Raw genomic sequence first — 23,197 nt, forward strand, 5'->3', positions numbered from 1 at the left:
GGGACACCCCATTAGGGGGAGCGGGCAGGAGCCGCTGGGGATGGAAGCGGACAGGGAAGGATGTTCCCAGGCAAGCTCCGGCACAAGGAAGGGAGCCAGAGTCATGGTGGGGCCTTCAGAGTGGCTGGAACTTGATAACTAGGGTCCCAAGTTTTCCTGCGTGTCAGGCAGCACAGGGCTCTCGCCACTGGAGAGAATCCTGATTTCTAGTTCCCAGACGTAATATTTGCCTCCTCCTAACAGGGCACCTCAGACCTCACAGTGACGGGGATCACTGCACAGCAGTGACCTCACTCCTGCAGTCTCTGCCATCTCTGTAACTCTGACTTCCTGCTCCTACCCAAGGCCACCAGGCACCTCCACTGTTGTTTCCTCCTGCCCCCGGCCCTCTGGCCTCAGAGTCTTCTCTCTGCCAACCAGCCACTCCAAACGTCCTCCCGGCTTCACAGCATGCTAGACCGTGCTTGGGTACTCCGCCCAACTGAAAGGGCCCTGGGTCCTACCATTGAGCCTCAAAAGCAGATGGGAACAGGACAGAGGAAAGGGACGAACCCAAGCATGTCTGAGCTCCCCTCCAGGGCAGAAGCATTCGCTAACTACTTACTGAGTGTTCACCAGCCTCTTCCTATGTAAGTGCTCCCCGACAGGCTTGGCGCCCCTTGAAACTGCCACCTGGCTACTCCCATCTTTTGTTTCTGCTAAACCTCCCAGATATCTGTGTAACCAGGGTGTCCAGTTCCTACTACACCTGGTCACCAAACTACTGAAACTGGCCACGGCTGCTTCTTACCCCTGCCCAGACAATACCTAGCCCTTTGCAGTGCAGGTGCCGACTGCCCCATGGCTCCTCTCTGACCGCTGTATTCTGCTTTAATGGTCTTCTCATGGCCCACTCTCACTTCTGCCTCTAACTTGACTGCTCCCAGGTCTCCTGAAGCCATGGTCCCCCTGGAGTCCCAAAATGTATATAAAGGTATCCCTTTGGCCTTCTTTCCCAGCTTCCCACCCCACCCCATGACTTTCACCCATTTTTGTGTCTTTCCCAGAGACTGATCTCCCTGTTAGTCAAGAGTTTCTTTTCAGTTCTCACGTAGGTCTCATGTAGCCCAGGTTGGTAGCTGAGGACGGCCTTGAACTGCTGACTATCTTGCCCCCTCCATACTGCCTCCCCACAGAGTAATGGGATTGCAGGCATGCACCACTAAAGCCAGTTTGTGCAGGGCTGGGAATCAAACCCACAGCCTCTGGCATACCAGGCCAGCACTTCGTACCACTGAGCTTCTTCCCTGGCCTCTAGCTATGTCCTCCCCGCCCGCCTCCCCGCTTTATAGATCCAGATAACCAACAATGCTTGCTCAGTCTCTCCCCCCACTCTGTCCAAACACCTCTTTCCTTCCTCTTCTCCTTCCCCTACTCTGTCACTTTACTGTTTATAATAAATTAACCCTCATGGTCTCTACTGGTCCAGCCCACTTGATCAGTATGGTTCCTTGCATTCCAGTGCAAACCCTTCCCCCTACAGACCAGCCAGAGGGACTTTTGTGTCATGTCCCAAGTCCACTCAAGCCCACGCTGCTTCCCTAGGACCTGCTGATGAGCAATTTCTTCCTCTGTTCAAACCCTTTCACCCTGCTAGTCCTCATATAGAGACCACTTCCTCCAGGCAGCCTTCCCTAGGGACCACCTCCTCCAGGAAGCCTTCCTATCAGGCCTGTGCATGTGATATCTCTGATCCTAAACTCCCTCCCAACTGGCCAGGACGCTCATACAATGTTTAATCCCCCCACCCCCAACTCACCTAAGGAGGTCAGGGCTTATGTGAGTCTAGAACGCCTTCTGACCCTCTCCAACCTGGACCCTGTTCCTAGGTGGACTCTGGAGCTAGGAAAATGCAAAAGCTAGACAGACCTAGAGAGGATGTCTGGGGGCAAGCAAGGTCCCACAAACATGGCAGTGTGTCCTTGATCTCTGCAATGAGGGTGCAATGTCCCTCCCCTGATCCCCAGTCACCCTGAGGAAAAGGAGCTGTGACCCAACACTCCTCAGTGTGACTGAAGGAGTGCTAATGGATGGGCACCGTCTACCTTCTCCCAGAAGGGACAAGGCTCGAATTTCCAGAGCTGAGGACACATCAGCCACACCGGCCCCCTTGCCCATGCAAGGCTAAGTGCAGAATACTAGTCCTGAGAGGAAGCTAGTGCTTGAGTGGAGAGGGGAATTGAGGAATCCAGGCTGGGGGAGGCTGAGGAGGGAAGCACCCGACTCCATGTAGGCCCTGGGCCAAAGGCAAAGGCCCCAGCCCCTCCCTAAGTAAGCCTTACTGAGGGCAGGAGAGCGCCAAGGAACACAGAAGATACTAGATCAGTCACACAGTACCACAGCCAGTCTGTGTCACTGAAGGAGGTAGTGGCTCCAGTTCTGGGCTCAGTCCAGGTGCGGGCTGGGGTCAGAATCAGCCTTCCAGACCTCCCACGTCTGAGAGAGATGCTACAACCAAGCATTTCAGCTCTCCCACTCGGTCCCGGCCAGTATCCTCAGTGCCAAAAGCTTCCCTTCCATGCCTTCTTCCCAATCATTCCTTTGGCCTCTGAGGCACACCTTCCAGCCCTTCTTCCCACATTCTGCCCAAGCCCTGGAGACAAACTCCCCAACTCCGGGCTCCCAGCTTTGCCCCAGATCCGGATCGCTACAGACCCTGGCCCCTGATCATACTCACCTGCTCTCTCATCCTGTCCTGCTGACCTCGAAGGGCCAGGGCATGCTGGGGGTACTTGCTCTTCAGGTGGTCCATAAACGCATCTCGCTTGCGGTCAGCATCGGCCTTCTGGAGCCCGCTGAGGGCCTCCAGGCTCTGGGCAGCGATCACCGTGTGCCGCCGCTCGGAGGTGTGCACCAGCCCCACGTTGGAGAAGCGCCGGCCCCCGCTGCCCCCGCTGCCCCCACCCCCCAGGGTCCGGTACTCCCGAGGATATTCGGCATCGTCGGCAGACAGCATGGGGGGGCTGCTCCGCTCCGGATCTGCGAGAGGGGGAAAGGGTCTGGGGTCACCAAGGCGCCATGTCAAAGGGCTGCCCATCTCCCACAAGGGTCCCTGTGGGGCAGGGCGGGGATGATGGGGTAGAGAGGCCTTCGGGAGCTGAAAGGGGAGCTAGGAAGATATATGAGGTGAACTTAGAATTTTAAGTTGGGGGTAGGGAGCAGGGCCTGCATGCAGCTTGCACTTTGGTTTGCTTTGGAGCAGACAGGGGATGACGTCAGGATAGGAGAGGTAAGGAGTACTGAAGGTGTCCAGGTCACCTCTCTAACTGTACATTCGGTCCCCTTCCTGAAGACAGGGGAAAGAGCTGCGCTGTGCTCTAGAACATTTTCTAAGGGGAGGCTGGAGTCATGAGCATCTTCCTCAGACCTGTGCACTCAGGACGGTATCCTTCAGCGGGGGGAGGGGCCTATCTAGGAGAGGAACCAGGGAACCGTGGGCGGGGCGGGGTGAGGGCAAAGGTTAGTCACAAGGCTTCTTCCCGAGGATGAATGAAGGTCCAGAGTCTGGGGCAGAGACTCCCTTTCCCTCCCTCCCCAGAGACAAACAGATGGACAGACAGCAGAGGCTGAGCACAGAGAGGACAGTGAAAGATGGACAGGGAGAAACTTACAGAAGAAAGCAGGCAGACAAAAACAGGTCGACTCCACCCCTCCCTTCCCCTCCTCCTCCCCTCCCCCTTTCAAAATCTCCTCACAACATAAGACCCACAAGTGACTGCACAGGGGACAAAGACAGAACAGAAGTGGGGCGGGGGGGGGGGGGAGGCCGGGGGCTGAGGTCTCCATACAAATCCTTAATCCCCTCCCAAGTCCCCTCCTCCACTCCCAGCCTAGCCTTGCTCTCCCCAGTCTCACCCCCAAAGCAGGTAGGTCCTCCTGAATATCCACCTTAGCCATATTTCTGGACATGAAATCGAGTTGCTCGCCCTGTCCCCCTATTGAGAGACAGGAATCTCCATACATCCCACCTAAGCTCTCAAAATGGCACCCCTAAGCATAGTCTAGGACTGGAGCATCGAGCCCCAGCAGCCAGGCTTGTGCTCCTCCAGACAGCGGAAGAAGAGAAATTTGGCTGGGAATCCTGGGACTTGGTAGGTTCGTGAGAGCCCTCTTCCCTCCGCACAACTGCTTACCCTGCTTGCTGCTAGGCTACATCCACCCAATGCCCAACCACAGGGGGAGAAAGAGACACGGAGCCACATTTCAAGACTAAGCTACCTCAGCACCAACACACACATGCACATTCATGCGTGTGCACGCACGTGCATACGTACACGCACGTGCATACGTACACACAAAGGCGCAGAGACACCCAGAATCATTCCGCCAGCAATGTACTCAAGAAAGCCACCTTCAACAACAGTGCATGGACGGACACATTCACGGACAGACACACGCAGGGACACTTCATACTCACTGCACTGACAGAGAGGGGGGAAGGGGAGGGAGAGACAGAGAGAAAGAGGAGGAAGGAGAGGGAGGGGAGAAGGGGAAAGGGAGAGGGAGAGAGAGACAGGGAGAGAGAGAGAGACGGGGGGGGGGGGGGGGGGGAGAGGAGGGAGGGAGGGAGAGGGAGAGGAACCATCCTGACACACACAACACACTCTTCCAGGCACGTGCATCTGGGGATAATAGCCCCAGAGTTCCCAGCATTTCTCACTAAACCACAAAAACACAACAGCCCCCCATAGGAATTTCAGTCACCAGCTACAAGAGTCTCCCACCACTGCCATGGCTCTCAACACTCCTGTCCGGCAGGTGTTATTGTGGTCCCCATTTCAGACATGGCTGCCAAACTTCAGAAACCCAGTGACAAGTTCAAAGCTACAAGTAGCAGGGGCCTGGTGTGAGTCACTCCCACTATCTGCTAGGTTTGCACTGCCATACTCCCCGGGCAGATGATAGTGCCCACTGGACTAAGTGACCGCTGAGTATGCAACACACCATGGAGGCTTCCTTCTTTCTTTTTTCGTTTTTTTTTTTTTTTTCGTTTTTTCGGAGCTGGGGACCGAACCCAGGACCTTGCGCTTGCTAGGCAAGCGCTCTACCACTGAGCTAAATCCCCAACCCCGGAGGCTTCCTTCTTTACTCATTGGTCTCCCTACAACACTCAGGGCCTGAGTCACCACTGGTGACCTTCCAGGTACCCTCTGTCCCTTTTACCACAGTTGCCTTTTTGAGTCTCCCCAATGAGGTAGATACACACTGATGAATTTAAAGGTAGTGTTTTATATCTACACGTGCATGTGTGTGTGCACAATTTATCGAAGAGTAAATATGGGCTGCACATAGGTGGTAAGTGTGTGGCTTGGTCTTCATGCAAGCCCTTAAACAACTGTCCCTGAATCTGTTGCCTGACTGTGGATCCTGTTCTCCTAACTGAGCCACCTTTTCTGGCCTCACTGGGAGAGGATGTGCCTAGTCCTGCAGTGACTTGATGTGCCAGGGTGGGGTGACATGGGGAGACTCCCCCACTCCTCAGAGGAGAAAAGGATGGGGGAGGGGCTGTGTGAGGGTGAAACATGGGGAACTGCGACTGGGATGTAAAAGTGAAAAAATAAATAAGTTAATGAAGAAAAAGAAATATAATTTATTGAACTATTTTGTGTCTTGCTATATATAGTTCAGGCTGGTTCTGACCCTCCTGCCTCAGTTTCTCAAGGACTGGGTTGTACAGGAGTGTTTTATATTTTAACTGATTACATCGTTATTTTCATAAGCATCAGAACACATCTAAGGGCAAATCGCTGGCTTTCTAGACTTTATTCCTCAGAGTGGTAGTAAGTTCCCTCTTTTTTTTTTTTAAGATTTATTTTATTTTATATGAGTACACCATTGCTGTCTTCAGACACACCAGAAGAGGGCATCAGATCCCATTACAGACGGTTGTGAGCCACCATGTGGTTGCTGGGATTTGAACTCAGGACCTCTGGAAGAGCGGGTCGGTGCTCTTAACCACTGAGCATCCTCTCTCTAGCCCGTGAGTTCCCTCTTAACTACATATATAGTCAAGTTCAGAGTGAAGTTGTGTTAACCGAAGCCATGCTGAATTGATACAGTGCAAACAGTTCTCTTGGCTACAAAAGAAACCGGGGTGAAGCTTGCTAACTAAGGCTAGGAACACAAGGGCCATCTTCCTGCCAGTCTCTTCTCCAAGAGAAGCTTGTGGCAGGGCAGGGTGGCCAGGGACTGAGGCTGACTGAGGTATGGGTGACACAGGTGAGCAAGCAGCGTGTTCTATGGGTACAGACTCCAGCCTCCCTCCTCCTCCACCAGAGGGTCCCATCCTACTGATGATGGGATGATGGGGAGATCTCCAAGGCTAAGGACGCCAGGCTCCTCCCTCTTTCCCCACCATGTGTGTTTTGTCTGTCCTTCTTGCTAGACCTAACTCGGCCCAGACCACCTGGACTCTTGGCTAGCTTGTCCTGTCCCCCGGGACTCTAGACACACATGAATGTCACTCCTTGTCCCCCTCCCCAAAGATCTCCTTCACTCTGACCCCTGCATCGCACACCAGCTTTCCTTCCCCATCCCTGGGAGGACATCAATATGGTGTGAGTGTACTAGCTCAAGGAAGGGAATGACCTGGGGAACCCTGGGAACTCCCCAGTTCTCCCAGGATGGCGGTGGCAGGAGCAGGGGTTGGGGTGAGGGGTTAAGCACCACTGCACTTTAGGTCTATAGTGGCTTGAATGTCCCCTGGTGACAATTGGGAAGGGATGGATGAACAGGCTTTCCCAAGATGCCATCAGGATTTCCCATCAGATGCCCAGGTATTGGTCCCTGGGGTTCAGGGGTGCTCTCCGGCAGGGGCAGAGGGGAGGAGGGGGTTGGATCTGAAAGGCCCTAGAAGCAATTTAAGCGCTTTGGAGACCCTGGGTTTTTGCTCAGAAAGAGAGTGAGGTAAACCCCGGGGTCCTGACTTCCTGCTTGGCACATGCACATCTTTCACCTTTTTACAGGGCCTAGTGGAGTTGGAAGGATGACTGTGGGCAGCAGAGGGGATAATCAAAGGAGATTCATTTGTAGTCACTACCTTGCTCTCTGTCTCTCTGTCTTTCTGTCTCTCTGTCAGTCTCTCCTACCCACCCCCCCTCTCTCTCACACACACACACACACACACACACAGTGCACACACACACACCACACACAGAGACACACACACACAGAGACACACAGAGACACACAGTGTACACACACATAGAGACCACAGAGACACATACAGTGTACACACACACAGTGTAACACACACACAGAGACACACACAGTGCACACACACAGAGACACACACAGTGCACGCACACACAGACACACAGTGCACAGAGAGACACACACAGTGCATACACACATACACACAGATACACACAGTGCACACACAGTGCACACACACACACACACACACACACACACACACACATAACCACTGGTCTCCAACTCTCCATGTAGCCAAGGATAGTCTCCACCCTCTTCACTTGAGTGCTGAGATTACAGGAATGAGCCTTCATGCTTGATTTAGACCGTGTTGAGGATCAAACCCAGGGCTCCTTCATGCCTACTAGCCAAGCACACTACCAGCTAAGCTACATTCCAGCCCCTAATCCTTTAGAGCCAGGGCACCTAGAATGAATCGGTTCCTCCCTCCAGGGATCCCAGTTATTCATTCATTCAGCCAAGCAGGCCCTTCCCTGATAAATCAGGGGTCTAATCTGTAAAACATGGGTGTTAACTTCCAAACCCTGCCCCCAAGGGGCAGAGGGAAAACTGAGACTATGACCCGGAGGGGCATGTTGGTTCCCCATCCCCGCAGCCAACTCCAGCTCCCAGCAGTCTCTGCCCTGACCTCCTCTGAACTGCGCAGTTTAAGGGGAAAGGCCAGGGTGAACGATGGGTCCAGTAGGCTGGCAGCAGGCTCCAGGCCCAGTGATCGAATCATTGGTGCTCAGGGATTCGGCTGGGTTTAGGCTGGGAGGAGCATGCGGATGGAGAGGAAAGCAGAGGCGGGAACTCGGCAGGTGGGCAAGAAGGGCTGTGATGCGCGCGGGGGGTGGGGTGGCGGGGTGGGGAGGGGTTGTTAATGGGAGGCGTGGCCCGACAGGAGGAGGGAAGCCAGAGAGCTGGAGGAGGGGCTGCAGGGTCTCCTCTTTCCGAGGACTCTTTCGGTGCAAAGCCCACTGTGACTCTCTTATTTTTCTCCCCCTTTTGGATTTTTTGAGGCACCTTTTCCACCTGTAGCAGAGGTTAGCCTCAAACACATGGTGTAGCCCAGGCTGGCCTCAAAGTACTGGATTACAAACACGCCTTGCCACACTGGGCTCTAAGATTCTTTTTTTTTTCCAAGAGCTGGGGACCGAACCCAGGGCCTTGTGCTTGCTAGGCAAGCGCTCTACCACTGAGCCAAATCCCCAACCCCGGGCTCTAAGATTCTTAAATGGGAAAGTGGAGGCCAGAGGGCAGATGTCCAGGACTGGAGAAGCAGAGGGGGTCCTCTGTCACCTCAGCTCTGCAGGGACCTTGGGGGAGGGGGAGGTGGCCCTGCTGGGGTGATGGGAAGCAGTGGGCGCCCCCCAGTGGCTGGCTGTGATTAATGAGCAGGTGCTTCACAGAAACATTGTTACTTGTTCGGCGGCTTCCAAACCCCACCCCCAGTTTATTTATGGGCCTGATTTATTTTTACCCACCACTGAATTCTCTTACATGAAATAACTGTAGCTCATTAGAAGAATTAAGATCCCAGCATCTCAGTGACACCATCTTGTAAAATCATCATTCTCATCCCCACCTAGCGTCTTTACCCCAGATGTCACCATCTACTCTGTCCTCTGCCTGTCGCTGGGCAGCGCTGGAACATGACATCATCTTCAGAAGAGAATGTGGGAGGGGGGACAAAGGAGAGAAAATATAGGGGGGATCAGAGCTGCTGTGACAGAAAGTGACAGGAAAGGGCTCTGAGAAACTCCGAGACAGCCAGCTCCTTTTTAATGGACACCAAGAGACTATTCGAGGGGGCCTGACCTGACACATGTGTTCTCAATCCACGGTATGGACCGAAGCTGGGGCCTGAGAGTAGCTAGAGCACAAAAGGAAGGACTAAATGCTCAATGTGACAGCAACTCTTGTCCCCACCAGTCAGGGCAATAGGGGACAGTGGCAGAGATTTCAAAAAAAGAAGAGGGCCTGCTTCAGACCTCACAGAACCCTCCTCATAAGCACACACACACATGTGCAGGCAACAGAACTCCTGGTGTCCCCTCTATAGCCAGAGTAAGAGGCGCCCACTTCACCCAGGAGCAGCCCTGAGGCGCTGCCACAGTCAATACTGCCTGATGACTTTATCTGGCTGGTACCGCTTCAGTCTGAAAGAGTGATGAACTTGAAGCTAGAGACCAGAGGACAAAGGTCAGATGACAAAGGTCAGAGGACAAAGGCCAGAAGACAAAGGCCAGAGGCCCAGATCCGCTTCTTAAATGCCAAGGTTGAGAGCCATGCCCACCCTTGCTTGCCCAGGGGAGGCCTTTGCAGTGGCCTATGAGCTCTCTGCCCCTCACCCTGCTCTCTGTCTGTGGGTCCTAGAGGCAGATGCCCATCTGTGTCTGTTTTCTAGAACCAGCTTTTCCGCCCCATACCACAGCCACCAAAGTCATTTTCCAGGCAATTGCCTTTCTGTAAACATTCCTGTGTAATATCCCCCTAAATTGCTAATGCCCAGCGCCCTGTTGAGTCTCCCTGTCACTCTAACAAGAGCCTCAGACATGGGGGTGGGGAGAACGAACACAAGCTCCACAGAAGACTAAAACAAGAGTTCCCACCCAGCTTCCAGTCAGGGACCTCCATACTGCACCCCGAAACTCTCCAGGCTTGACCAACCCAGCCCTGCTCTAGAAGTCAGGTCACCTTTACAGAACCTCATCCAGGCTAGAGGCAGGACAAGGAGGAGGGAGGAAGGGATCCCATGAGAGGAAGACCTGAGAGAGAAAGGAGCTGAAAACATGGTAGAGGTGGTTAGACAATAAAGGTGACTTCCAGAGGCAGTCACAAGTGACAGCAATTTTTCATTACTGAGTCCCTGGGGAAGGCCAGCTTTGATCCATAACAGACAGAGGAGGTCACACAGAGTCTAGCATTGCCATGGTGGCCTCAGCTTCCTGGGCTCTACAGGCAGGGAAACCAGGTGGGCAAAGCAAGAGTCTGTCAGATGCTGACAGAGCCTAGACCCCTCCCCATCCCATTCAGTTATCTACAGGGCCACATCGGAGAGCTGCAGGCCACAATGTCTTCCTGGGACAGCCAGGGAATATGAGGGCCGGGGACTGAGCCACCCTGGTGTCCCCTTCTGGGGATAGGGACAGGGAGAGTCTGTTCTCTGTGTCTCCGTGTTCTTGTCCATTCCTAGGAAGCTGGGCACTCAGGCTTGGATGGACCAAGAGGTGGAAGACACCAGAAGAAGCCAGGAAGCGAGAGGATGGCGCTGGGCCCTGCCAGTCACAACCTTACGCAGGCAAAAAACACAAACCAATTTGTGCAGATTTAAAACCCACCAAAGGCCACTTAGTTGGTTAAACGAGTTGGAATCTAATTAAAGGACCTCCTCAGGGCTGTGGAGGGAGAGCTCACCTGCCTAGAAGGAGCAGCGGGGTGGGGCCTGGGCCTCCCTCAGCTCCCTGTGGGAGTTTCTATTGCTTTCCACAGTGTATGCTTCCTGGGTAGAAGACACTAAAAAGAACAGTCCCACCACCTCAGCTAGCTGTCTGGGTCCTCCGTCATGAGCCCAGAGTGGAAACAGCCATCCACCCTTAGTCTGAGCACAACTGATGCTTGCCCACCTCAATTCCAAACAGCCCCCAGCCTCACTTGGGACTCCAGCCTCCAGGTGGGCATTCCACACGGCAGGGGACTTTCTCTGCACTTAGGCCTTGTCTTCCCCAAGTGATAGGGGCCTCCTAGGTGCCTTCAGGGTCTCTTCAGGATGGGCCCTTGTCTTCACCTTCAACTAAGAAGCCTTTTTTCCATGAGGTGCCGAGCTACACACTGGGTGGTCCTGAAGATACTCAGGACTGACTAGAGGGGACTGAGGGTCTGGGAGGAGCCAGCCATACCGAGCCTGACAGGGGGCGCTACATTCATTCTGTAGTCCTGGCTCACACACAGCTACTGGCTTACCTAGGCCAGCACATGGGGCTCAATAACCCTGGCATGTGGGACCCTACTCAGCTCAACTCCTAGACAGGGAGGAATGAGGCTCCCATGATGCTCGGCTGCAGAACTGTCCAAACACTGTTGTTATTTTAGCCAACATCTTTCACTGAAAGGAAACTGAGGCAGAGACCAGAGACCAAGGCAGAAGAGGCAGAGCCCGAGTGTGCTGGGTGGCCCTTGGGGGACAAGGACATCTTCATTCTAGCGTGACACCTCCCAGAAAGCAACTCCCAGGGGAGCCCCTCCCCAGCTGCGGGAGTCCCAGAGGCATGAAAGCTAACAAATTCACTCAAATCTCACAACACAGCAGTATCCAGGCCCAAAGACACAAGCTAGGGGGTCACAGCCTAGCCTGACCCCAGCTCCCCAGCCCAGCCCGGGAGGGGTTCACATATGGAAATCAAGCTTGTCTCACCACAACCCAAGCACGCACTCACACATGATTCCCATTTCCAAATGAGCCACAAATCAAAATCTCAAACGCGCAGCCCTCCCTCTGGTCCGTGTTCCTCCCTCCCACACACAGCAGGCAAAACTGTGGCATTACCAGAAAAAAAAAAAATCACTGAATCTACAGCTAAGAAAGCTCTGCTCAAACCCGGCCCTGCCAGTAGCTGTTATTACGACCTTGAGGAGGTCAGGCGTCTGTCTCTGCAGACCTCAGTCCTCTGTTCAAAAACAAAAACAAAAAAACCCTCATCACAGACAGACAGGTGCTCAAGCTATACCCTGCACACGGACTTGGGGCCATGGGGTGAGTGGAGGCTGTGTTCTTCCCCTGGCCTCTACCCCTGACCTCACTGTCTCTCGCTAGCTGTCAGATTGGGGCTCTAGGTTTTTCTCTGCTTTTTCACTTTTAATGAAGGCTTGACTAATTGGCTTCCCTGGAAAAGGGGAGGTGGACATTGAGGGGAAGGAGCAGTCACCCCCTCCCGACTGAAGTGGGGACTGGAAAGGCTGCAACAGCCCTGGCGTGGGCCCACACACGGAACAATGTTAACAAGTTAATAAGCGAGCCCCTGCTTGCATGGCGTCACCGCTGCTCATGTGCCCAGGGAAGGTGTCCTGTCAGCTCCTCATCTCCTTGGAGAGGCAGCCAGAGAGGAAAGCAGCAGCCCAGGGAGAGGGAGAGAGGAGGGAGGAGAAGAAAGAAAGGGAGGGAGGGAGGAGAGGGAGGGGGAGGGGGAGGGAGGGGGAAGGAGTAACCAAACCTCCCAACTTAGAGATAGCCAGAGTCCCCTCTCCTCAAATATGTCTACCCAGGGCACACCACCTTGGCGGCAGCAGGTGTGGACAGAGGCAACATCTACAGGACAGAGAGACCCCAGTCTGCTCCACAGTGGGTGTTCATCTTGGGCCATCACCCCATGCACCTGTCACCATGCCTGTGTGACCCAGTACTACCTCACCCCCACCCTAGCTTCAGCCCAACCCCCAACAACTTTCTGCACACTCCATAGGCATTGCCATGCAAAAGGACACACAGGTCCTAACCAGGCTGTGGTGACACATGGCACTGGTGCCTGAGTCCCCAAAGAGACTGTCCTGCCTCTGGGTCAGAGCAGTGCAGCTCCAGCTTGGTGGGAAAGTCAGTGGAGGATGCCAGCCCGATGGCTGGTGGCAGATGTCTGTGGTCACAGTACTCAGGAGAGGTGCAGACAGGAAGGTCGGGATCCTTGGCTACATAGAGTCTCAGGCCAGCCTGAAGTGCGTGAGACCCTGTCTCAAAGACCAAACCAAACCAGGGCTGGAGAGATGGCTCAGCAGTGAAGAGCATTGACTGCTCTTCCAGAGGTTCAAATCCCAGTAAATTAGCAGCTCATAACTGTCTGTGCAGACAACCTCACAGATGTGCAGGCAAAACCACCAGTGCAGAATTGTCTATGCAGAACCTCCAAGTGTCTGATCTGTTTGAAGCTAGGCCCCCAAATCCCTGACTCTGATGGCCACTTGGAACCAATGAGGCAAAGCCGGGTACTTTCCTGGAGTACTTCTGTTTCTACAGAGGCTTAGCCTCCCCTCCGAGGTACACCGTCATCCAGTGTCTCAGCAGCCTAACAGCTGGCACAGCTAGCCCTCCCTCCAGAGTAGATCACTCTAGCCCCCTGCATTCTGTGGCCCCCATACCCCATGACCCCCTGCACCCAGAGGACCACAGCAGCCAGGGTTACAAGTGAGTCTGACCACATGCTCCCAGGGGAAGTTCTCCCTGTTGTTCAGCCTGAATCCTCCCACTAGGGCAGAACTTGGGAGAGGCCAGTGCAGGCTGGAAGGAAGAAGCAAGCCCCTGGCATCTGCTAAAACCTGCAGGGTTCCCTCTGTGTCTGCTCGGTCCCCTTGAGTAAAGAGAGTGAAACTGGGTTGGAGCTTGAGGCATAGCTGCATGCTGGGCTCTACACCCAGCACTACCAAAGGGAAAACAAGCTGAGCCTAAAGGTGAAAGCATCCAAGCTACTCAGGAGGCTGACAGAGAGGGTCACAAGACAAGAGCTGCCTGTGCTGCAGAGAGAGTTCAAGGCCAGCCTGAGTAACTCTAACCGTTTCAAACAACAAACAGGGAAAGAAGGCTATGGTAGCATGTGTGTGTCTAGTGTGTGCAAAGCCCTGGGCTCCATCCTCAGTGTAAGGGAGGGAGAGAGGGAGGGAGGGAAGGAGGGAGGGAGGGAATGAAGGAGGGAAAGAGAAGGAGGGAGGGAGGGAAGGAAGGAGGGAGGGGGAGGGGGAAGAAGGGGGAGGGAGGGAAGAGAGAAAACCAGCCAGTGGGTTGCCTGGAATGCAGGGATGCCATCATGGACCAGAGCCTTGTCCCTGGGTAGCCTCAGGCATGACACTTCAAAGGCCAATGGCAGCTATGACTCACTTAGCCCTCACAGTAGCCCTGTGCAGCTGCTTTCTGTACAGGTCAGGAAACTGAAGCCCAGGAAGGGTCACTTTGCCCAAGGTGGGCATGGATGCGTGAAGGCACCAACTCTCAGAGGCGAGATTCTCACTGCTCTTTCCCAGCGCCCTCCACTGCTGAGCCCCAAGTCCCCATCTGTCCAGCTCTCAATCCTCCTGCCCACTGTCCGTCCTCCTGGTCTCCGGGGATGGAATGAGGGATAAAAGGGTGGGAAACCGGCAGACCAGCCGAGAAGCCCAGATCCCACGCTGGAAAGGGGTCTCCCACTTTTCAATCCCCACCAAGCCCCAGGCTGTGACAGGAGCTGGGACTCGATGCTTCTGAGAATGGAGACCTCACCAGAGCAAAGTGGGCTCTATGTGGACTCCTTCATCCTGAGTGACCTGAGAGGAGAGGCTGGACTCTCACAGGGCACCTCTCCTTTGGGGGATGAGGGAGGCAGCCATGCCAATACCTTCCTGGTTGGGACAGATCCTCCCTCTATGGTCTGCCTTCCAGTTCCCAACTGCCCTGGCCTTGACAGAGCAATCCCCCTGGTGTTCACTGCCTTCCCCAGCCGGTGTCCTTCAGAACTCCAGTAATTCAGACAAGGTTCTTAGGAATGTACCAGATGACCTCCTCTGCCCTGCCACAAAAACACTCGGCTCATGAGGCTGCCCAGGACTGGAGCAGCCCAGCTTGGTGACCAGTGTGTCATCTCCCTGCCGCCCACATAGCCTCATCTTGGGCCTCAGGTGCCCCACACGCTCCCTCACGTTCCTCCCAGGCCATCATCCATCTGCCTCAGGGCCTGGTCCTGGCTCTCAACTGCTCTGCACAGCCCAGCAGGGGAGAACCAGGGTGCACATCGCCTGTGTTCAGAGTCTACCCGTAGGTCTCTGGTTAGTGGCCCAGGGCCCCAGCAGCCCTGTCCAGATGCCAGTCATTTCCAGGACGCATCACTTCGAGGACTGGGAAACCACAAACCACTGGACCTCTGGGCACATTAACCACACAGCACCTCCTCCTTATGGCCCATTTCCCTCTCTTAGGTGCTGTGCCTGCCCTGCTGCCCAGTGCCCCAGGGCTCCAAAGGAGAGAGGTTCAGCTCCCTGCCCCCAGCCACTTCCCGCACTGTGCCCGCATCTGATGCCCGTGCTCACGCGGTGGCTAATTCTGGCGTCTCATCAGACGGTAATTATGGGGGAATGAGCAGTGCTGTCATCTCTGTAGCTCGGCACCTGTCACCACTCTGCCATCTCGGGTGGCTGGGATGGGACAGAGGCAGTGGGGGAGGGGGAGGTTCTGGAGAAGGGCCATTTCCCCACAGTGATCAGTACATATCCCATAGCAGGGTTGTCACTGCTATCCCGGTTGGTCTCCCTCCTACTCAGACATCCTGACCAAGAGAAGAGGTCACAAAAGAAGTCTGCATTTGTCCTGCTGAACTATTTTATATACCCTGGCACCTCCACACTGCCTGGCACGCAGTAGCCCTGTGCTGTTTGTTGATTGACTACATGACCATATAGACACCAGACACAGTCCCAGAAGTGGAGCCACAGAGGACCCAGTCTATAGAGCGGAAAACCAGGCCTTGTGGAACTGGTTACACCTCCACCAGGACACAGTGAAAACACACAGCAGAGGAATGATGATGTCAGTTTTCAAGATCCAGAACTACCAGGGAATGGCCCTGCAGAAAGTGAGTGGACAGCCTCCCCTACAGCCCAGACAAGAGATACTGAGGCTAGACCCAAGACAGGCTTTGGGAGGAGGGCAGAGTTCGGAGCCCTGGGGCCCTGGGCACCAAGGAGAGGAGAGGCAGGGATGCAGCCTGGAGCCATCTGCCTGACGGGCATCTCACACGATTTCCTGTCATAGCTGCCGTGCCCCCCCCCCCAAAAGGCAGCATCTTCCGTGTTACTCTGGGGCCAGCAGAGGAGAAGAGAACCATAGGATTATGTCACAGAGGCTGTAAGTCCTCACACTTCTCACAGTGTACCACAAACCACAGGAAGCTAGCAGTGTCACTGTACCAGCCATGCTGTGATTAACTGTCCCCACACTCCATTCCCTTGTCCTCTGAGTTCTCCCCTGCCCAGGGGGGTTGGGGGGAAACACACAGCCAGTTGTAGGGACTGAGTCCACCCCCACTGCCCTGGCTCCCTCTCCTTAGCATTTAACAATGCCTTCGTCCGTTCTAAGACCCATCCACATCTTCCATTTCAGAGCGAAGCAAGACAGGGCTCATACACCTTAAGTCTCAAAGAGGTAGTGAGCTCCCCGTTACTGGGAGCATTTCAGAAGCAGGTCAGTGAAAAAGAACCGTTGGTCCCTCTGCTACAGCAGGCTTCCTCCCACAGGTTCAACCTCTGCCTCAGCCCACTGAAATCTGTCAGGGTGAGGCCTGGCCCTCCTCACCAGAGAGGGTCCAGGGAGGACCAGCCCACTCTGCAGTGCCAGCTCCTCCCCACCTTCTCAGATAGGAGCTGAGGTTGGGGGAGGGCAGGAACATGGCTGCTCTTTTAGGAAAACGGTAATTTTAATTAAGAGGCAGACAAACGAGCTCTCCGCAGATTGTCTCAGAGCAAAGTTATTAAAAAGCCATCAAGACGGCGGCGCCAGCCGCAGCAGTGAGGAGGGCTGCCTCCCCCCACTGCCCGCCTGGGTTGGGGATCAAGGGGGACAGAGGACAAAGATGGGCTCTGCTGTCCCTCACTCCAGCATAGGTGGACAGCACCACACAGCACCTAGGCACAGCCAGCCCTAGGGCAGAAGCCCAAAGAGACGCCACTTAGAAAGCACCCTGCTCAGGCCAGAGCCCCAGAGCCTGTCCCTCTTCACAGCCTGCCCCACACGAATTCTCCCCCTGATGCGAACATTGAGGCTCAGAGAAAGAAATCAGTTTGTCTGAGGCCACATGGCTACAATGGCTGAGATGGGGATTTGAACTCAAGCCACCCTGGCCTTCAGTGCTCTGAGTTGCTAGCCCTGGGCACAGAAGAGGGCAGAGGGCTGTCCTAGCCTAGTTCCATAAGGGCGCCTAAGAGTCCAAGGCCAGGGAATTGGAGTCTGAGTCACAGTTTGCTTGAGCCCCAGGGTGACAGGGCACTCTACAGGATGGGTAGGAGGAGCTTCCAGCATTACCAGGCCACGCCAATGTGTCATTGGATACGATATATCACCTTGGTGGGGTTGGGGACACATGCCCCCTCTTGCTGCTCCGTGACATGGCACCTACCCTAGGATGCAGTGTGACCCATCCCCGAGCCACCACTCCCAGACACAACACTGGACAGGCAGGGTGGTCAGGCATGAGTCTCCCTCTCAAGCCCTCGGGAGCCTGAGCAGGCTTGGTGGCTCTCCATAGTGAAGTGGACACTGAGGGATAAGGCAACTGGGGTCATCTGACCCAGCTCCCACCCCACCACCCACCCACAGCAGAGACCCTGGGGCCTCATCCCTTGGCAGAGGTGACCGGCCTCTATCCCACACCCAGCCCACTCGGACACACACCTACGTACATGCCTGCGTGCTTGCACACGCACACTCACATGCACACAGACACATATTTGCCAGGCAAGGAGCCCTCCCCAGCATGGGGATCCGCCATGCCATCCCCCTGACCTATGCCGACCCCCCTCCCCCACAGCCCTCCCGGGGTGGCTCATTGTGATCCATTGCAGGCAGGGGAGGGCGCTGACTAGGTGGCCGTGGTGGGCTCCCTCCTGGCTTACTAACCTGGAGACTTTAAACAGAGGGAGCAGAGTCCTGCCGGCTTCCCTCCCGCCGCTCGCTGGAGCCCTGGGTGAGGGACAGGAAAGGAGGAAACCAATAAATGATCTGAATGAGCCAGGGGCAGGAGGGCTGGGCCAGGGGGTGGGAACAGCAAGCCAGGGTCTTGGGAGCTGTCCCTTCTGAGGTCGCCAGAGTGTGGGGGAGCTCCTCGCAGGGTAAAGACCGGGGATTAGAGGAAGGGCAGAGGGTAAGAGGACAAAGACATCACTTGGGGACAGACAGGAGGACAGACAGCACCAACACGGAAAACATGGGGGCCCCAGAGTTGGGGCCCCTAGACAGACAGACAGTCCTGGTTCTCTTTCTGAGCATGGGGAGCAGACTCTTGGCTGGGGTCCCCATTTCAGACCCCAAATGCAGCATCTGTGGGGGCCAACAGCTTCTCCTGTTCAGGTCTCCTATTTGGGGCAGGAATAGGGTCAGGGTCAGAGGACCTGCATCACTGCTGACCACCCTTTCCGCAGCTCCAAAAAACCTCCCCTCGATCTGTCAGCCCCACCCCCACCCTAGCCAGGAAGGTCCTACAAGTGTTCACCTTCCTGTGGGGAAAACCCACCTCACCATACCTGCCTGAGGCCCTTTGGCTAGCCACGGCAAGGTCCCCACAGGTCCCCCATACACACCTCTCTCAGCCTACACGGAAGTTCTTCCTTACTCTACCCTGCGCCGTGTCACAGAAACCACCACTTTTCCCACCACGGGGTCTGAGTTACAGAGTCCCTGCCTGCCTGCAATGTGGGCTCAGCCCTCACTTGGGAGCCCAAGCACATCCTCGCGGCAAGCACTGCCAATCTCACGGTTCCAATTTTCCCACCGATTACCCAACCAAGAGACACCCTGGGGAGAAACAGCTGCTGTGCCCAGATGTGGGCAGACTACTGAGAAAGGAAGCAAGAATGAATCAGGAATCCAGCACCCCAGGGCGCCCTGCATGGGGATGGTGTGCAGATAGACAGATTGACTAAGGGTGAGGCATCTCTCCACTCCTTTTGTTTGTCCCTGAGACCTCGAATGGACCAGCATGACCTTGAACCTCGGAGCCCCAATCCTGGTGCTGGAATTATTATACTCCTGTTTGAACCACCTCTCTAGTGCCCTCTCACCACCCTCCCCAGAGCCCAGCCCTCTGGGATGGGTGAAGAAGCAATGGACCTCAGAAGCTTCAAGGTTTCTTGTAGAATCTTTTCCAAATCTGCCTGAATTCTCTCACTGAATCTGGGTGTCCCCTCTGCAAGACAGCCACCATAAATACCTCAAGGAAGTGAAGCGATGTTCCCCAGTGAGTGTCCCTGTTGAGACCACCCAACTCTAGAGCTGGGCTGCAGCCAGGACCACATCCCATCCAGCCTTCCTTTGCTCAATATTTGGGAAGTCCTTCCTGAAGTCTAACCTCAGTCCATTACATGCTTCAGTAAAGGTTTTGTTTTGTTTTTTTCAGTCTCCTTGCCTCACCCTAGGGACTGACCCTGGGTTATTGGGTTCAAGACAGGGTTCAGGGTTTCCTGAGCTTCCACTGTTGGTGACTTTAACTCTCTAAGAGCCCCTTTCCTGGCCCTCCTGATCTAGCAGCAGCAGAGGAGAGTCCCTCAAAGGCCCCTTCCTATTCGACACACCAGGAGTCCTAGGCTATGGAGAACCAGGCCTGGGGTTAGTAGTGAGGGGCTATGCCTGCAAGGGCTATTAGGAACCGTGGACACTTTCTTAGCTGGTATCTGGAGGCGGCAGGGACACCCGCCATTCCACAGTTATCAGGAGACCGAGGTGGGGGAACACGGGATAAGGATGTTCCACACACACACACACCCCAGGCTCTCAAACTGGGGCCTCCCTGCGGACTTAAGGCTTGTTGAGGGTCTGGGGTCCTCAGCAATGAGACCCAAGGAACACAACTTCTCTCCTGGCTTGGGATATTCCATCCCAGGTCTTGCAGGCAGCCAAGCCTGCTGGCCACAGTTCTCTGGAAACCTGCGAGTGGTGGCTGAAGCCCCACCACCTACTGGACCCTCAGCATGAGGAGAAACACGGGCTGGATCATGGTTCAACAGAATGGAGTGCACGGCTAGCAGAGGCTTCCAGCCGCCGGTTCCATCTCGCAGGCAGGAGAATAGATGCAGGCAAGGTATAACTCAGTCAGGGAGTGGGGAGCCGCTCGCTGTGAGCCGCTCGCTGTGAGCCGCTCGTGTGTGCATGTGCGTGTGCTCAAATGTTTGGCCTTCCGCCATTTCTCCTGGCTCAGCTGAAGCTGGAAAACATTCCTCCTCCCCTTCATGTGACAAGGCATTTCATATCTCAGGGGGAAAGGAGGTGGGGAGAACTTTAGACAACTGACAGGGACCCTCCATGTCCAACTTCTTTACTTATATCACGGACACTGAAGACCAGAGAGGGCAACATAGTTGCCAAGGTCACACAGCAATGAAAGAGACACCAGTCTGAGTTCTTTAAAGTGCACTTTATCTTTGTCCTAGGGAACAAAAGATTCCTCCTTGTTGCCTTTGTTCCACAATGCAGGGCCCTCTGTCTCCCTTGAGAATTGGCTCCTTGGGGGGTTGGGGATTTAGCTCAGTGGTAGAGCATTTGCCTAGCAAGCCCAAGGCCCTGGGTTCGGTCCCCAGCTCCAGAAAAAAAAAAAAAGAATTGGCTCCTTGGGGTGGGCAGTGCCATGCTGACCAGCTAGTTCCCTAGCTGTTATACTAGCTTTCACTCCCACCCGTCAGGCCCCTTGTACACTGGAAAGTGTTTCTATCTGACCTCCATTCCTGCTGCTGCTGCAGCGTGGGCTCGGGCTCGCTTCCTCCCAAGCTGTCCTAGGCACAGACAAGGAGCGGGGAGCACAGCAGACTTCCAGCCTCCACACCCTGCCGACTGCCCGTGCCAGCACTGAAGACCAGGGCAGGGTGTCCTGGTAGCTGGCCCTACGCCCGGTTTGCACATGGGGGAAGAGGGGCAGATGTAGCAGCCTGAATATAGGAGAAGAGCTCTTCTAGGAAATGTTGAACCACATCCTCTTCAAAGCCCCAGCCTTGGGCTGCCAGTCTCTGCCCCTCCCTAGATACCCCCTCCCCCTCCCCGTCTGCTTATCATAAGTCAGGCACTGTGCTGTAGGCTTTCATCTGTTGTCCCACCCTATTGGATAGTGCTTCCCTAAAACTAAAGCTAACCCTATCCCCACTCACTCTATTCCACCACCCCAACCAGCCCTCCAGTCCTTAGTGGAGTTCATTTCTGTCCTGTCCTTCAGAGGTTATTGTCATGACTCAGTGGTCTCAAACTGCCTCCTCTAGGCCACCAGCCTTTATCCCAGTCTTGCCCCAGGTTACAGGGAACTTTTATTTGAAAGATGTCACAGAAGGACTAAGGGCCAGGGGCCTGTGCTCTGCCCTGTGCCAGGTATAGAGTACACATGGGTGGCAAGGAGGCAGGAGAGCCTGAAGAAAAACACCTTTAGATCAGGAGGGCAGACCTGGACCTCTGGAGTTCTACACACACACACACACACACACCATACACGTGCCCAGAAACAAACATATATGCACACACACGAACATACGAATGCACATACCAGCACACACGCATGAACACACACACACACACACACACACACACACACAATCTCGAACACATATACACACATAGAAGGTTTAAGGCTAGATGGGAAATAACTTATTCTCTCCTGGCCTCTATGTCTGAGGCTCAAGTTCCAGCCCTCATTCCCAAAGTCCAGGAGCCTGGTCAAGAGTAAGAGGCTTCACTGTGTACTGTGGCCTGAACTGAAGCCCAAGCAGCCTGAGGCACCAAACCGGTACAAGTGTTCTAGAGAACTCACACCCTAATCCCTGGTCCTGCAGGATCCCACCCACCAAAGGCCACACAGCCTGGGGACACTGGAGAGGCAGGGGCCAGACCCAACCTTCTCTGGTGCTTAGCTCCCACCCTCTAAGACGCTGGAGCCTTGGGAATTGGGCCAATGGGTGAGGGGAACTGGAAAGATGGGCGGGACTCTGGGTCCCATGTGGGTGGTGTCCTTCTCTCGGCAAGAAGGCGCTATTAATATATGCAAAGCATATGCAAATCACCCACAAGAGAGACACAACACCGAAGGAATGTCAGAAGAGACCTTGGAGATCATCCAGCCCCGCCCCCTCGCTTCAGGTGAGAAAGGAGGCTAGGGAAGGGACTTGCTCAAGGTCACACAGACATTCAGGCCTGAGGCAGGATCAGTGCAGGGCTCCAGGCTCAGTATAGTTTCTAATGGTCATCTGTCATCTGGAGGGTTAACCAGAGGAGAGTGGCCAGGGCCTGGCACAGAGCCCAGCAGCTTCCTGGATCCCTCTTGCCTCTCTGGAGCCTGGAGGTAGTCTGTCTGATGGGCATGAGATGAGAGGCAGATGCATGACAGAGTTCCGTTAGGGAATCAAGGACCAGAAGGGCTGGGGAAAGAAAAAGAAAGGAAGGAAGGAAGAAAAAAAGAGAAAAAGAATCTGTTGGGAAGTCGAAAGCCAGAAGGTAACTGAAGTGTGTGGCAGGGTATGGAGAACTCAAAGTCAAGGTGAGGTGCCCGAGGTAGTATGGGAGGAGCCTGGCAACACACACACACACACACACACACACACACACACACACACACAAGTGCATCCTTGAGTGTGCTCTTAAATGCACAGCAGCCCCTCCAGCCCGCACTCTGACTGTGATGGCACCTGACAGCCCATAATAGTCAGCTGGCCCATCCCTGCTGAGGCTGCGGCTAAGGCTGCTCTGTGGCGGCTCCTCTCAGCAGCCCTAGAAAGCAGGATTGCTGCTAGTGCAGAGAAGACAGACCGCGGGGAGGGGCCGCCAGAGAGAGCAAGAGGAGTGGGGACACTGGCAGCCGGGCAGCGGGGCAGCGGCAGGGAGGGGGTGCGGGAGGGGAGGGAGTGAAGTGGAAGACTGGCAGAGAGGACACCTGAAGTGACCAGAAGAACTTTGTGGAACAACAGGGCAGAGAAGGATGCTCTGGGGGCCTGAGGAACTCCGCTATCACCTGGGTACTGGGTATGGAGTCCTGACACTGAAGTGTCATGTTAGCAGGGGTTGGAGACCATGCCTCTTATCCCTCTGCCCATCACTGGCTGCCAAGAAGTCGGCCCTCCCTCCCTCCCTCCCTCCCTCCCTCCCTCCCTCTCTCCCTTGGGGCAGGAGCTGCTTTCCAGCCAGATCCAAACCCTTCATCTCAGCTTTTCAGAGCTGGGAATGAAAGAAGAGGAGGCAAGCGCAGCCCTCAAACCCGCTGACGGCCAGATTTTT

General features: G+C 54.9%; 1 protein-coding gene across 39 annotated transcripts in view; it reads right to left on the bottom strand.

Annotated features, from left to right (window-relative positions):
• Positions 1–23,197, bottom strand: part of Srcin1 (SRC kinase signaling inhibitor 1) — a 67,025-nt gene that overhangs the window by 40,638 nt on the left and 3,190 nt on the right. For 24 of the 39 annotated variants that reach the window (XR_015630943.1, XR_015630944.1, XM_087573910.1 and 21 more), the window contains exons 2-3: positions 17,858–17,920; positions 2,717–3,018 (exon numbers count right to left, since the gene is read on the bottom strand). Coding sequence is in view for 37 of the 39 variants with exons in the window: in XM_087573910.1 (XP_087430036.1) it covers positions 2,717–3,018; positions 17,858–17,920 (365 nt within the window). In the remaining 2 variants the exon portion in view is untranslated. 39 annotated transcript variants of the gene reach the window in all.

Source organism: Rattus norvegicus, chromosome 10, assembly GCF_021556685.1.
Source record: "Rattus norvegicus strain SHRSP/BbbUtx chromosome 10, alternate assembly SHRSP_T2T, whole genome shotgun sequence".
NCBI lineage: Eukaryota > Metazoa > Chordata > Mammalia > Rodentia > Muridae > Rattus > Rattus norvegicus.